Here is a 16,828-nt window from a genome sequence, read left to right on the forward strand (position 1 = left end):
GCTCTCTCAGTATCAGTCCACAGCATAAGGACAAATGCATTAGACTTTAATCAGTAATGTCATTTAAAAAAATATTCCCTGGGTAGTATCAGAACTACCATGCTAGCTCCTCAATTTTAAATTTAATAGAATTTTAAAATAAATATATATATGTGATTCAGTGAGTATGCAGGACATTTTTGAACTTTTTCCCCTATGTAGGACTGGCTAGATTATAATCTTTTTCCTCATTCTCTTAGTGTATATACTTTAATATAGTATGTGTGCAAGCAAACAGTTACCTTCATGAGAGTTTGCATTATTAGAGGACTAAAGCTGTATTCCTGATACACCCACCTTATCCCCATGGATTTTAGTGGGAATTATGGAGTGGGGCAAAGCCAGATATGATAAATATTTATTTACATACATTTACTAGAAAACTAGTTTGCAGGAGAGAAGCATTGAGCATTTGTATTTTATCTAAGCATTGAGCATTATTGAGCATTTGTATTTTATCTAAGCATTGAGCATTATTGAGCATTTGTATTTTATCTAAGATATCCAGATGTGTGACTAGAAAATAACTACTAGTTTTGCTTGAAGACTGTGGCTGTTTGTGCTTCAGGATATTTATCTTGCATTTAAGCTCAAATCCCAGTTGCTCATGGACAGTACTTATTGAGTATCCTTTGGTTTTCAAATTGGAACTGCTTGCATATGCAATGACAGCCTCTTGAAAAGGCTTTCTGCTTTCACTAAAGCTAAAGCACTTCAGGTAAAATCCAGATAGACTAGGAAGTAGTAGACACTCAATTGGGCACCATTCTTAGACAAAAAACAGCAGGAATATAGGAAAGGAACTCAGAAAGGAGGACAGGGTCAGAAGTTTGACCCTACAAACTTTGCCCAGCTAGCATAAGAAGTCACTGAAAGTCCACTACCATAATGAGTCTGCCTAGTTCTCTGTATTTAACTATGTCATAACTGGCAAGCTCAAATTTAAAACAAACCCAAATTCCATATGGAATTTACAATATTTTTTTTAAAGGTTTTTAGAAGATTAGATTTTCAGTAAACAGAAGTGGACTTTCTTGTGAATTGATTTTAGATTGCCACTTCAGATTAGCACTTCAATAGCTTCACCTTTTGTGTCATATTTTTATCTTCATTAAGAGAGTTCCTGCAAGACCAAATGCAAATATCAAATACGTCAAATTAATATTGTTCTATTATCTTTGTCACTGAAAAAAAGTTAAATCAGAAATAAGTCATAAAAAAAGGAAAAAAAGCAGAAATGTTATTACATGTTGAAATCCCAAATGCATCTGAAATCCCAATCAGGAATAAGATTGTATTCCAAATAAGGTTTATGTTTCAAATTTCTTACTCGCAGCAACAACATGTTAGGCTTCTGTTTTCCTCTAGCATTTGATCAGGTTACTGACACAATATCTGCTCTGCCTCCTGTAGACTCTTGAGAAGAAAACAGTGGGGTGATCTGCTGCAAATGTGTTTGGTGTATTAGCTCACAAGTTCACAAGTGTCAATTCCTCAGACAGGTACTGGAATTGGTTACTTTTAGAAGAGCATTATTTGTTACCATGCACAGCTTACGACTGTGCTTTGTGAATTCATTTTTTTCACTTTATTAAAACAAATCCTTTTCAAATGCTTATCCTTAACTTGAGAAATAAGAGCAAAGACAATAAATTTAGTGTCAGGTACTCGGCAATTACCCCACCAACTATCATAACTTTAAACTTACTCTACATTCACAACATAAATATTTCTCCTTCAATTATACAGAAGACAGTCCCAGCTTGCTGTCACAATATAGTCAAAGTTCTGATATTATTGTCATGCTAAAAAGTACAATCATTCATGAAAATAATCTTCAACCAGAAATCGTTAGTAATGTCTTTTGTTTAGCACCTATGAAGAAAGTGGTCCTCTCCAAAAAACTTTTCTTGAGTAATGGTAATTTTAAAACAGAATTGATAAAACCCACCTGGTCAAATATTTGAACAGCTAGCGGGTTGTTTTTTTTTTTTGCTCTGTGTGTGCTGGCAACTCCACTTGCTACTTTTAGTGCTGGAGGATTAAATGTCTCAGATTTCCATTCTTCCTATGGGATCTTCCAATTTGTGACATAGATTAAGTGGAGATGTTATTACACATAAAGAAGTATTCCTGCCAAGGAGTGCTACTCAGGGAAGTTATAGACCAGAGGTAATCTTGATAGCAGTTCTTTTGGGAGTTTCTGAAAGCAGCCTAAATCAGGTCTAGTTTTGCAGTGGGCAGCATTCCACAGCCGTTGCACCATGTGTGATGCCAGGTAATCTCTTTGAGTGGGCTCATTTTTGTGGTTCTCAGACAATTTTAAAGACTTTTGCTGCTGAACTTTGATGTAATTTCAACTGACTCTTTAGTTCATATTTTAAAAACCAAGAATTCCCTGCTAATTATCACTGTAGTGCATGTTTCCCTATAAGTAGAGAGTTTGCATGGAACTTCTGATTTCCAGGTTTCTGTTGTGCTTAGTCATTATGATGCATCTTTTTTTAAACAATATAAGAAAAAAACCTTTTAATTATACATCACATTTTTGTTAGTATTTTGTTTGGTATGTTGCAATATATTGTGTGCTAAACAGAAACATTTTGTTGTGTTTTGATGAGAGAATACTTTAGGCTGCCTTACTTAGTTTTTTCCTCTGTTGATACAAAAATATTAAAATAAGAAAGCAACTTTAAAAAACTAATTTGCTGATGCCTAAGTTTTTAAAGCCAAGTCCTTTTTATTTGTTTCTCTGCAGCATATCAAAAAAGATTGAAAAGCGAATCCTCAGAAATCTGAAGGAAAACGAACTCACTGTGTTCAAGCTTTGACATATTTCATAAAGCTGTTGAAAACCTAAACATGAAAGCCAGATTTATGAGCTTTTTTTAAGTTATTTGTAGATTCCCAAGACAATTGTGTTCCCATCACTTACTGTAGCCTCTAAAACTCAAATGAAACTTAAAAATATTCATGTTTGGCACACACTGAGTTACTGCTGGGCGTTGCAATGGCATTCTACTAAAACTGAAGAGTAGAGAGAAGAATGTATTCTGTCTTCATGTAAAACAATTCAGTCTGCTGAGACACAGCAAAAGGACTTACATTTTCATATTTTAAAGATAAAACTAGCAATTATTTTAAATGTTAAGATTGCATTTATTATGGGTTCATACAACTGTTTGGGGAATGAGACATTTGGGAGCATCTGTGTAACCCTTCACATTTGCCAGGCTTTTCCTTTCAACAAGATTACTCACTTTGTTATTACTGGAATAGAAAACTCTTTTATTTATCAAAGTATTATTCATCTGCACATTGCCAGGTATAGCAAATCTGTTGACAGCACTGGATTTATCATTTACTGTTAAAGGCAAATGGAAGGATTCCCCACTTCTCTAAGCCAGCAAAACAAATGTCATTCTTGAAACTCACTGCACAATATCCTGTGCTGATTAAAAAAAAATTTTGGACTGTCCAAAATGATCCAATATCTGAAAAGCCTAAGGTAGTTGAAATGAGCTTATAATTTTGAATTTTTTTCTTTAATGCAAATACTGGACTTCCATGCCTTGTGTCTTCATCATTTGTAGTATTTAACCATGGGGAGTATCAAGTTGCCCTCCATTAAGTGCAGCATGTTATTAGCTCATGGAATTTCTGTTTCAGTGTGGTCTTTCATCACTGAAATATAGTTATCTGGAAATGTATTCTTTCAGTCTATGAAAATGCAGATGTGTTTACTCCCATATGATTAAATATTGCTATTTACTTCATTAACACTTCATTCCTTAAGCTACTCTGCTGAAATTAATAACATACTGGTCTCATGCACTGGTCTGCTTAAAACAAAAACTCAGCAAACAATTTGCCTTATGTGGGTTGGGAGAGTTCAGTAAGCCTAGAGGAGACCATATATGAAATATGGGTAAATGGTTGCAATATGAGGGAATAAATGCCAAAATGCAGCTGATCTTCCTTCTTCTTGTTGCTGTATGAGAATGAACTATGAGATACCAATATGGGCAAGTTGCAGCTGTTAAATGATAGCCTACATTTAGTTGAGGTCATTATTTTTGTGCAGTTAATACTTCCATTTGAAAGAAGCATCCCATACCTATATCACTACTCCATTACATCTGCCAGAAGTGACTCCATGCTCTCTGGTGCCTGTGTCTAGGAGTCAGTGATCCGGGCAACTGGAAAGGGATCTGCAGAGTGCGTGAGTGAGTGATGACAGTACCGTGCACATCACACACACTTCAGGCTCTGGGCTCATTCCAGCCTGCTCCACTGAACCGAGCCCATCTTCTGAGTGTATTCCATCCAAATGGAGTACAATCTGTGCCCCGATGGCTGCTCCACAGTGAAAACTTAAAGTACACTTCATGGGAATGACTAACAGATTAGTTTCAAAATTGCATTAAACTAAACCAGTAAAAATGTAAGTATCATGTTGCCAAAGGTCCTGTGAGGATAAATCCATCAAGAATAGATCTTTGTCAGCTGTGAGGGAAAACAGGTCCATCTCTATATTGCATACCTTTTAAAATCATGGCTGGTTGTCTAAATCAAATTATTTGGAGGCTAAGATTTTCTTGGTTTGTATGCTTTTGTTCAACTGTCATTTGAATTAAGGGAAGAAACTTTCTGTTCTTATTTTCTTGTTTTTGAGACATATGAACTTGCATGCATCTACAAACTCTGTTAGGTAGAGAGTCCTACCAATAATGCCAGATATAAAATGGTAGATTCAACATTTCTCACTTAGATCTCCTGCACAGAAGATCCATAAATGCTCACATGAGCTCTTTGTCATACACATAATAAGGCCACCACACCAGGACATGTGGGAACAATTGGCATAAAATGTACAGCTATTGCATCCATATACTGTATTTGTTATCTAGGCTTTTGCTAAGCTACCAGGCTGTAAAGTCTGATTAATCATGACCTAAAGTTAGTAGAATTGGAGATGCACTCTGTCAGTTAATTACTAAACTGTCTTCATCTCACCTCATGAGTTTTCTCACTTTCACCCTTGTGAATCTCCTCCCTCCCAACATCCCTCAGAATGAGGAAGCAAGCGGCTCTGCGGTGCTTAGCTGCCACCAGGGCTAAGCTACAACAGATTGGAATTAACCTTGAGAGATAGAAGAAATGGTCAGAAGTAAGTATGATGGAGTTCAGTAAAGGCAAGTGCAAAGGCAGAGAAATAATCATCTGCAGAGTGACAATGCAATATTTCTGCCCAAAGAGTGACTCAATATTTTAGGGGATCTGAACCAATATATGTAACTTCTGTCATACTCTGTTAAAAGAAGCAGGCATTCAAGGATGTGTTAACAGGAATGCTAAGCATAAGACACATTAATTTTTTGCAGTGTGCAGAGAGCAGTGGTGAGGCTTGAGCTGGAATACCATGTCTAGTTTTGGGCATTGCTCTTCAGGAAAGATGTGGGATCCATTGGCAAAAATCCAGGGTAGAGTAACAAAACTATCAGAGGTCTACAAAATATGACCCCAGCGCAAAGACTGAAAGAACTGTGTTTGTTTAGTCTAGAGACAACTGAGTGGAGACATGATAACTGCCTTCAAATATTTAAAGGTTGTTGCAAAGAGGAAAAGAAGAAATTGTTCTCCGTGTGCTTGGCACTAGGACAAGAAATAATGGGCTGAAAATGCATCAGAGGCAATTTAGGTTATATCATTAAGGAAAGCTTTCTAACTGTGAGAGAAGATAAGCATTGGACTAGATTGTGTATGGAGATGGAAGATTTCTATCTTTAAATTTTACAGGGATTCTTGGGGACTTGTCACATGTAGTACACTGTAACCCTCATGATATGCCAGTGGTGCAGGGCTCAGAGGTGCATGTGCCACACTCATACACCACTTTGGCATGGGGCATGGAACAGGGCTGCTTTATTGATATTCCGGTGAGGAAAACCCTTCCCAATTATAATTTGCAGAATTTTGATATCAATTTGCGATTGCAATTTGCATTCTTACCACTGCCTGGTAGTCACTTGAGTTCTCTTGAAATAAGATGAAATGGAAGGACAAGTTTTCAGGTATTTCAGAAGAAAGGTTTAAATTTCTAGTCCTGAAAAATAATTTCTTAGTTAGCTAATTTGTAATTAAAGGACTTTTTAATTTCAAAAATACTTTGTGTTGAAGCCAAATGCAAATATATTTATTTCAGAATATTTTTGAAGTTCTAAGCAAGTAGTTATAGTAAAGTGACCTTATCATACAATGTTATCAGAGTGTTTTTAAATTATATATATAGGAAATACAGCTCCTTGATTTGCAAGTCATAGTAATTCTCAAAAGGGAAAAGACAATGCATTACCCTGATTTTTTTTTTATTAATCTATAGTTGATTACATTGAATTATGTAGTTTTTTAAAATAGTTCTACCTCTGGAAAACAAGGAAATTAAACTAAAAATATGTTATTTTTTCTTTTCCTGCAAAAAATTGCTATGCCGGAAAAAAAATGGTTCAGACATCTTCCAGTATAATTTTGAATATCTGCCAAACAGTAGATTTATTTGCCAAACATTTTCATACAATATTCCCATTGGGACTCAGTCTTTCAGAGAATAAATTGGTGAAATTAACTTTTCTTATCAGTCTGTGGGATTTGAGAGAAGCACGGTTGTCTGCCAAAATGCAGTAGAAAGAAACAATATCAGCTAAATTGTCTGGATTCAAGGTTCTTGCTTCACCCTCACCTTGGCCAGGAAACTCTTATGTAAAGGAGTATCAGAGGAGGGGAAGAAACTGTTTTGAAAAACTTTTCAGATAATACAGTCTTAACTGTATGCTATTTCTCCTTTTGCTTTCCCTTTTATTTTCCAAGACCAGACACTGAAAGTTTCTTTTTTCTGGACCAAATTTTCTACTCTATGTGTGGCTCCTGGCTCAGAGCACGAGGACTGTACTATGGCCTGTTTGCCTGTACACAATCTCCGTGTGTGCGCATGTGCTGGGGGGCAGATGTAGCCTTATGAAGCGTTCAAAATGTTCCCACTTCTGGCTGTCTGAAGTCTTGACAGACAGGGAGTTTCTGTTTCAGCCAAAGGATATCAATAAGCAATGAGATAGCATTGTTTCAATAAACAGTCAGAGATAAAGATGCAATATTAGTAATTAATTTATATTGCATGAATATTGCAAGTTGATTTTTGCTCTGAGAATTAAAAACATCACTAGCAATAACAAATGCATGTCATGCCCAAGAGTGGAATGAGGAGGTTTGGGTGCTGTTGAGATAATAGGATGGCAGTACATCCAGAACCAGTTGGGATCCTGCATCAATGTGGTGTTCCATTAACTGAGACAACATTCTTAAAAGCTAAGGATCTATTTTTTTGTGAAACTGCTTGTCGAAGGAAGTTGTTTCCAGATCTTAACATGCTGTTTTCATGCCAGACAGCACCAATTTCTTTTTCTAGTGCAGCATTTCAATGTAGTTTTTAAAGCTTTTACTGAATATTATTTCAATTTTAATATTACTAACATGTTAAAAAAACTCAGCCAAGTGATAAAATAATAAAAAACCCCAACAAACTAAAATGATGAGCTTTTAATTTAAGTTGAAAATTTATGGCACATGTTTTCCTACAAAAATAGAGTTGCTACTTGATTAGTTGCTTCTATCCTATTAAACCTGATACTTAGAAAGATGAAAAAGAAAGCATTTCTTCTTTTTCTTGCAGCAGCACTGCATTGTTAACATAAATCACTCCTTGATCCCTGAAGAGTCCTGCAGATTCTGCAAATTCCTCACTGCAGGGTAACTGAAATTTCAGAAGTCTGCACACTGCAATATTCTCCTCCTTTTCATCAGAAGCAGGCTGATGGTTCACTTGTGTGGATGTAAGCTCTTGATCTCTATGTACATGGGGCTCCACATATGTGTTTTTCTTTTAAATTTTTACTAAATGACAGTCCAAAAATGCATATCACCATGCAAGTGTAAGGATTCCTAACAGGGATATAATTGTGATTTTGTTCCTCACAAGGGCTTCATAAAGAATTGTAGCAACTGAAAATGTAAACATTACTTAGGCAATATATTGATCCATACTGAAATAATGTGAATATTAAAGTCTTAGAGCTCAATATTTCCCCAGCAACACCACTAAACTATATTAAATTAATATGCTATTTTATATGTCTTTTACTGTTAAATTTGTACATTATCAAAGCATAAAGCCTGCGGGGTTTGGTGTTCATCAGTTTTGTAGGGGTTTTGTCATTTAATATTTGCAGAGTAGTGAACTAATCCTTAAAACTTCAACAGTCAGTTTTCTTTTTACTGAAAATGAGCAATAAGTCAATTTTTGATCATCAATTTCAAATGAAATAATAATCAGTCTTTAGACAGATATAAACCATAAAATCTACAATCTTCTTTCTTAAAGCTTGTGTCTGCAATTTTCTGCTCTTTGTATTTAATAGAATATATTCATTATTTTTGCAAGTAACAATAACCAAGACATTACAGCTTTCCATGTTTTCATAATTACTATATTAAGTGCTCAAATATTAATTATAAAATAAATCATAAGGGATTTTTTAGATTTATTTATCTATAGTCAATAATTGAAATTAAGAATGAAGATTAATAATGTATACATTGATTGTGCAGTGCATGCACAAACTTTCAGATGTGTAATCATTAAAGATGCCTACATTATGTGTAGTCATTTTGAAGCCAGTGCTTCACTTTATCAATTCTAGGCTACAAATACAATTTTTATTAATTGTAATAAATCATAACCATACTCTTAATTTCATTTTTGTGAAATATTATTATTCTAATAGTAATTTAGGCTGCACATTTCTTCATGTGCTATTTTCTGAAAATTGGACACTGAAAACGGAGTGCTGTATATAGAAAATTAGCTGTTTCGGTGCTTAAAAATTTCAATGTACATCCAAAATATTTATTTTCTTACATATTGCATGAATTCAGGTATTATTCAGAGATAATACCTTTGTAGCACTTGATAGCTGCCTACGCTGGAGTTTATGGAGTTTTGTGTTTGTTCTGGCACTTTGCCCAGCAGGAGTTATTCTCATACAGTCCTATACAAAACTACCAAGCTTAGGAGTTTGTATGCTATATGCTCTTTGACTTGGGGGGATTGAAAGTGAGTTACAGGAAGGACAATAGTTGGAGAAGTTTTGTTGCGATTTTTTTACTTTTTAACAAAGAAAGACTTTATTTATTTATTATACATTCTCCTTAAGTTTTACTTCTGTCAGCAGTATTTTTTTTTCCATTTAAAACTTCAAATAAATAGGTTCAAATAAATAACTACATTAATGGTACATTTATGAGAAATGTATGCATGTAAAAGGTGTCTTCCTGCCATTCATCCAGCTAGTGAAAGGATGTTCATGGTTAGAGTCTTACCAAAAAGATTAAATAGATGGGTTAGTTTTAGTGTTCATCTGCTAAAGAATACCATTGGAAATGAAAATCAGTGCTGTCTAATAGGCACTAACACAACTATAACTATAACTACTGACTTATAGAGCCACAATTTGTGGAAATAGTTGCCTTTGGGATCTAATATTTTCCCAGGCTTGGCCTCTGCTAAGGAATTATTTATTTATTTGTAAAAGTTTGCATGAAATGGGTATGGTTTCAAAGGACTGGGAGCACCCCTGGAGTGTCGTAAAGGCTTTGATGCTGCAGAGGCAGCTGAGTCAATTCAGGGGTAAGAGCTTGATTGTGCCCTCTCATCCCCTTACCAAAATCTGTGTGGTCAGCTGGCTGCCCTTCAGCAGCTGGCCAGCAGTGTAACTTTCAGGCCAGTGGGCCAGAAAGCAAAGTTAACCTTCCAGACTCCTCTCTGAGCTCTGAAAGTAAACGCTGTGATTTTTTGCCTCTCTGTGGCCTGTGAGTGGATCCGGTGTGCTTGAGCAAATCCAGGCACAGCTGATTGGGAAGGAGGTGGTGGTACTCCAGACAAAGGAAGTGCAGAGATGACAGTGCATGTTGAACCCTTCCTTTGATGCTACCACCGCGATGTGCTGTGTTCTTGCCCTGTCCTCCTCTCAAATGCACTGCTAATGAACCCAGATGGAATTGTAAACGCAGTTTAAGAAAACCCGCTCTACAGCACAGCAGCATTTCCCTTCTCTGGGTACTCCTACTATGTACTGAATGCATAAATAAAGCGTGCTGATTGTGGACATGAGCTGAGGTGAGTGCTGTGAGGTCCTTAAAATTTGGGTTTCCTGATTTTATGATTAGCTATGTACACATTTACTTTAATATTAATTTCATCCAACAGCTGTGTCTATAGGAAGATGTAGCATACAAATGAGTTTTCATTACAATGGCAGCAAATAAATCCTTTCAGGGGAATTTTTTTAGGAAGCAGGAATACAATTAGCCCTTTTAAATAACATTCTCTAAAATATGCAGAAAATAGCAGATTGCAACAATTTATATTTGGTGTCTTCTATCTAACACAAGTCCTACTGCCTTCTTAAGAGAAAAACTTACCAATTCTAATAATTTTTATCTTTAAAATCTTAGACTTTCAGGCTGACAAAACCAGTGTGACTTTTGTCTTTTTTAGTTAAATCTAATCTATTGTAGATAAATTAGGACTATACCCTCTTTGGAATTGTCTTTTTTCTATCAGTTGCATGTAATTTGTGCCAATAATTCCAAGGAGCGCAGTGTCAGAGGAACTAAGATGACATTGCATTTGTCATGAAGCTGTTATGAGGTTGATACAAAGAGATTGTTATTTTTCACTATAGTGCATACTTTAATTTGTTGAAAGTGCTTACAACAAGCACTTTAATAGTTTCACAATAGCACAGTTTTTAAATTAAGAGTAATGATTGCAATCCTAGTAATACCAAAATCACACTGCTCTGTACATCGCAGATTGCAAAGTGGCTTATGTTCCTGACCTAGTCTCTTTTAAGAAAGTCATCATGGCCTCTAAGCCTCACAAGACCCATCACAAAAAGTACTATTAGAGAATTCCAAATCTGATACCATGTATTAAAACAGTACAATTATTAATTTTCTCGTTTTGTTGACACCAAGATGCCCAGCAGTCAGGCACTCCTAGAAGAGTGTTCTGCTCAGATGGAGGTAGGCAATACTCCACTGAATCCAAATCCAGATCTGAACACGCAAGGCATCGGGTGCAGGAAGGGCCATCGGATATATTCAATAAGTTTGGGTCCTCCAAAGTCTGCAATATAACTCTGCAAGGATACTGTGACCAACAACATTACTTAGCATCTATGACACAGGATTAGGTGTGCTATGTCAGTCCTAAACCTAAGTTTACAAAGGAATAGAAAATGTAGGGTATTTCTTGGGTTGTGATTGAATCTTTTTCGTCTGCTTCATCCATGGCTCTCACTGTCTTTATATCTTAGTGAATTCAGAAAGCAAAAAATCAACCTAATTTTATTCTTAGGAGAGCAACCAAGGAATTAACAATCTGAGAAAGCTGAATTATTTATTGATGGAGGAGATCTGAAAATTCTGGTAAACATGGATTGTCATGTCCCAGAACAGCAGAGGCCAGTGACACAGAGCCACTGTGCTGAAGCCTCATGTTACCATGGGTTTCAAGCTTTGCATGATCTTCTTCTAGCTCATTGATCAGAAGTGTTAAGGCACTTTGGACTTTTATCTGTGAACATGCCATGGAACCATTTGGCTTTATAAACCCCTGCAAATCAGGTGGAAATTCTTACTTTGGCTGCACATCTGCCAAGTACGTACATTATCACATTAGATTCTTAAGTGCCTATAGTTTCACAGCATGTTTATGTGTGGAGTGGAAGGAATCCACTCAACAGCTAATTTTTTCCACTGTTCCAGTTACACCTTCTCACATGCTCCAGTTTTTTTCAGATGTCACCTTCTCACACGCTATATTCAGATGTCTCATAAACCAGATATATGTAAAATGACCTTTCCTTCATGCTTTTGTTGTCATCTGTATAAAAAATTCCAAGCATCACATAATATGAAACATTTATTTTTGTTCTCATCTTGCAATTAACTCCAGTCTCATTATAAATTTTTCAAACTTTGACAAACAATACAAAATAGAGCTATAACCTACATTGCTCTGGCAGGTCAATGGCAGCCTCACAATAAGAAATACAATAATTTTTTTTAATTTTGGTATGAAAACTTTATTTTGCATACCATGGTGTTTACACTTGCTGTATGCACTGCTTTTATGCATATTACAGCTGAAGGAGATGGCTTTAATTGCTACAACACTGTTCTGCAAGGTATATACTGAGAAGAAAATTTGCCTTATATAGATCAAGAAGGTTTTTGCTATAATGATCAAATGTTACAAGCTGCACAGCATTCACAGAGAACTTCTTCTGGTTTTGTGGACACAAAAGGGTTTACAGTAAATGTTTCACTCTGAATGCTGGTACATTTGTGTTACTTCATTCATCTGAGTGAAAATATAGTTTGTTTATGTGGAGCACAGGAGGGGAAAAGAAGTCCTAAAGTTTAAACTCTGAGGTAGCTATGTTTGTAAACTCCCCAATACAAACTGACGAGCATTATATATTATAAAGTCTATCACAGTTTCTATTTGTGCTGCAATATTATAATTATTTATAATATCCTTTCAGATTTCTGTGTGATGGCCAGTGTTATCAATGTAAGAATGTAAGACTATGGTGAAAAATAATATTGTCAAGTGCTTTAAGAAGCTTTATAGGTAAAACATCTGACCTATGATGAAATAATCTCAAAATCGGGTTTGGGAATTGTATTGATCAAGTAGAGCAAATTCTTCGTAAATTTTACCCAATAATTTCTGATAACACCTGAAAAAGTAAAGTTCATACTAATATATTTCTTTTTGTTTTTCTGAATTATGAAAAAGAAGAATTAGTTTTACTTTGAGTGGAAATGTAACACATTGGTTAATTAATTTTCTTGTTTCCTCAAATACAGATCTGCAGGCTTCAGCGTCATCTATCAACAGGAAAATACCAGCAGAATCTCTTTTCAAACCAGCCTGTCATGTTTGTATCTCCTACCAGTCAGCCCCCCTGCAAACAGCTAATTGAACTTATACAGCTGGCAGGAGGGAAAATATGTAAAGCCTTACGTCAGGCAAAAATCTGTATAGGAAGAAAACCAGGAAAGAAGTACCAGGAAATAATATCTTTATCAGAAAAATGGGTATTAGGTGAGACACCAAATTTCAACTTGTATAAAATATTGCAGAATATGTATTTAAAAAGTTATCAAAAGTGTTTCACTAAACTGAGGTTATGAAGGGAAGAAAATTGAACCAACTGCTACAGCTAGATTTTCAGGAAAGTTGTCACTATGGTGAGATCTTTCTCTTACAGCTAAGAGGGCTTTATGTTGGTCCTGGTACTCACCATTTCAATTTTTTCTAGAACAAATATCATCCGAATATTTTCAAATTTATTTTTGTATGATGGTTTCATTTAGAGCAAATTAAATTATGGGAAAATGCCTATATGAGAATTACTTTCTAAAACAGCATGTATTTCAACTTTAGACGTAGTTTTAACTGGTATAAATTGGCATAGTAATACTGAAATATGATGACTGGCACCCTTTGATAAATTTTCCTGAATGCTGTATTGTACATCTGAAAGACAATTTTTGCAGTCTCCATTTCACTTGCAAAAAGTTTCTTTTTAACACCTGCTGTTATGTTTCTGAGTTCTTAGTCTGTAATTTTTCCAACTCATTTGCAACCCATTCTGATAGACTCTATTTTCAGCATGAGTATTTTCCGAAAGGGGACCTTATTTAGAAGAAATAAGCTTTAATTTATGTCATATGCTCTGTCAAGCTTCTCCAGAAAGTGTGTCACTCATACCCTAGCAATAAATGTATTGCAGGAGTTGATGTTATATGACAGTAGCCAATCAAGTCCTAATCTCTTGACCTCGAATGCTGTCAGATCATAATGACTTAAAACTTGAATGAAAATACCATTAAAGAAGAAAGGAAAAGTGAGCCATGAAGGAAAAATACTCCTCTAAATGCACATTTTATGTCATACGTACTTAAAGTATAAGATAAAATTGTGAAGATTGGCGAGAGAGGCGTAAGAAGGTAGCATTGTTTATTGTACCTCCTTTTCCAGCTTCCAGGAAGACTTAGAGAGCAAGTGTGCAAAAAAAAAAGAAAAAAAAAAAGTGAGTAGGTGATGAAACCAGAGGTTTGTGCAGGACTAAAAATAAGAGTAAACTGAACACAAACGTTTCTAATAGTAGTGCCAGATGGACATATGCAATGATCTAAAGTGGTGTGTGATTCATGTGTTCCACTCTTCTACTGGTATCATGGAGGTCTGCCTTACCCCAGGTCTCATGAGCTCCCTGCAGCTGCACAGGCCACCTTCAGCCCATCAGTGGACTGAAGGAATTGCATATCCAGCTGCTAACAAAAAAGACTCTAAATTTTTTGTGCCATTTACAGATTTCTCAGTTCATTTTTGCAGTCTGATTTCTAAACACTATGTCCTGCTCACACTCCAGTTAATGGGTTTTAATTCATTTGGACGAATCATACAATCTCAGAAAAAAGTATTTCTATATGATGCTTTAAAGGAATTATATAGAGTTTTGAAGCTCTCCCCCTTTCTCAGCAACTGCATAATAGTATGAACAGTGTCACCTATAAATTGCTGTCTTAATCAAACAAATCAGATCTGAAGGTGTGTCTAATCTTTCACGCTCAGCTGTTGCAATCCAGTTGGTTTGTGGCTATCTGCTTTCTGCTATCAATACCAGCTGCCAATTAATTCACTCAAGGTTGACCAGAACAAAAAGCACATAGCTCAATAATGCAGCACCCTTTTAAAACTTAAGTAAATGGTAAGTGCTTGGACTATTATCATTTGACTGTTTGCATTTATTTTCTCTCTCTGCGTTCTCAACTCCACCAAACTGCTTTATACCAGAAACTGCTCTGAAGTGCATTGTTGCTTTATCATCTGTTTCTTTTGCATTTTATTTTAAATAATCCTGTTTTTTTTTTTTTATTTATTTTAGATTCAATCACTCAGCATACAATATGTCCTATGGAAAACTACATTTTTCAGATGTGAGCTAACTCAAGAGTTTCCATATGGTTGTAAGGAAACATGCCTAACTTGGATTCAACAAAAAAATAAGCTGTGAAGAAAATTTTGGAGAAAATGCAAGTTACAGACTTATAAGTACAGAGGAAGAATTTCTACATTTTTAATATTTGTGCAAGTATTCATCTTGTGAAATTTTTAGATTTTGAAATAAAGTATTTCCCTAATAAAAGTCATCTTCCTTTTGTTTATTTGTTGAAGACCTTTGGAGCTAAAAGCTGAAGGAATCACTATTCACTGGGAGGGAGTGGAATTTTCTAGTCTTCAAGCAAGGTTGGTCATGTTGCAGTGCAGTGAAAGATGCGCACTCAGCGTGGGTGAGTGTGCCTGAGCTGGGTCTGGTGCAGTTAGCAGGAGCTGTGATCCCAGGGCAGATGCAGGAATCCTGTTGGCTCTTCTAGTCCAAGTGCCTCTGCACACACCTGTAGGGCCATGTTGCCACATCTTCACCACCATTGCTAAATACATTTCTATGGCAAAAGGATAAGGTTGCCCATGGTGCTCAATTCACACCTGCTGGTGTAAACTTGCATTTCTAAACTGAGTTTTCAAAAGTAAGTGAAACTCAATAATTGTGCTCAGATGTGTAGTTAAGATATTGTTTTATTTCAATGCCTTTAATTGAATCTCAAAATGTGTCTACCTTAGACCTAGGCTGAAACAACAGTTACTGACTCTCAGTTAAATGCATTAAGAGAGCACATCATTCAAATGCTAAAATCTGTTGAAAAGGGAACATACTATGAAATCCTTCAGGTATTCTTGCAAAATGTATGCAAATGTCTCACATGTTAAATTCCTCTTTAATCTGTAGATATGTTTTTAGCAGGTACAAAGTGAGGTTTATATATAAAATATGTTGCATAGCATCTGTTGATCTATAAATGCACAAGCTCCTTTAAGGATTTCCAAGTACCAGACATCAAAATGATGCATAATGACAGAGAGTAATCTTATCAAATAATTTAAAGGCAGCTCCTAACTCACACCTTCCAAACTCAGTGTTCCCCTCAGAGTTCTCTCAGTGTAAGAAAATGCAAACTCTGTACAAAAAAAAATATTATTTTGAGTTAATATTATGAAAAATCAAAGTATAATGGTTGGTTTTTATGTTATTTTTACATTGCCATTCAATTGCATTGTTCTAATTCTTGTGCTTTTGAAAAGATTTGAATATAAAAGTTCTGTAAACAAGGATCATACAATCTTTTTTTCAAAACAAGTTCAGCAGTATCTGTGGGTGACAGGCTGTTTCAGGTACAAATTGCATTTGTATAGTTGCTTTGTAAAATTTTAAATATACTTACAATGGAAAAGCTCCACATTATGATTCTTCTATGGAAAATCAAACTGATTTTATTTTCTGAAATGCTAAGCACCTGTAACTCAAAAGGTTAAGACCTCTTTCAAGTGTTACATAGCTGAATTTGATACGTAAACTATAAAATCTAATTTGCTGAGGACTTTTCCTTGCTTAGTTTTCTGATATTCAAATTTTTAACAGTGGAAAGAAAAAAGTAGGAGAAGTATGTTTGATATAAAAACTAGGAAAAGTAGAAAAAGTATGTTTGATATAAGACCTGTTATGTTTGATACAAAATTTGGTAATCATGTCTCTCT

At 35.4% G+C, this 16,828-nt stretch overlaps 1 protein-coding gene across 3 annotated transcripts in view; it reads left to right on the top strand.

The window, feature by feature from the left end:
* MCPH1 (microcephalin 1) overlaps nucleotides 1-15,384 on the top strand; it is a 125,433-nt gene extending 110,049 nt beyond the window's left edge. For all 3 annotated transcript variants that reach the window (XM_068183623.1, XM_068183624.1, XM_068183625.1), the window contains 2 exons: nucleotides 13,033-13,270; nucleotides 15,120-15,384. In XM_068183623.1, the coding sequence (XP_068039724.1) occupies nucleotides 13,033-13,270; nucleotides 15,120-15,175 (294 nt within the window). In that variant the 3' untranslated portion in view covers nucleotides 15,176-15,384. The remainder of the gene's footprint in view (nucleotides 1-13,032; nucleotides 13,271-15,119) is intronic.
* The last annotated feature ends 1,444 nt before the right edge of the window (nucleotides 15,385-16,828 follow it).

Source organism: Anomalospiza imberbis, chromosome 3, assembly GCF_031753505.1.
Source record: "Anomalospiza imberbis isolate Cuckoo-Finch-1a 21T00152 chromosome 3, ASM3175350v1, whole genome shotgun sequence".
Lineage (NCBI taxonomy): Eukaryota > Metazoa > Chordata > Aves > Passeriformes > Viduidae > Anomalospiza > Anomalospiza imberbis.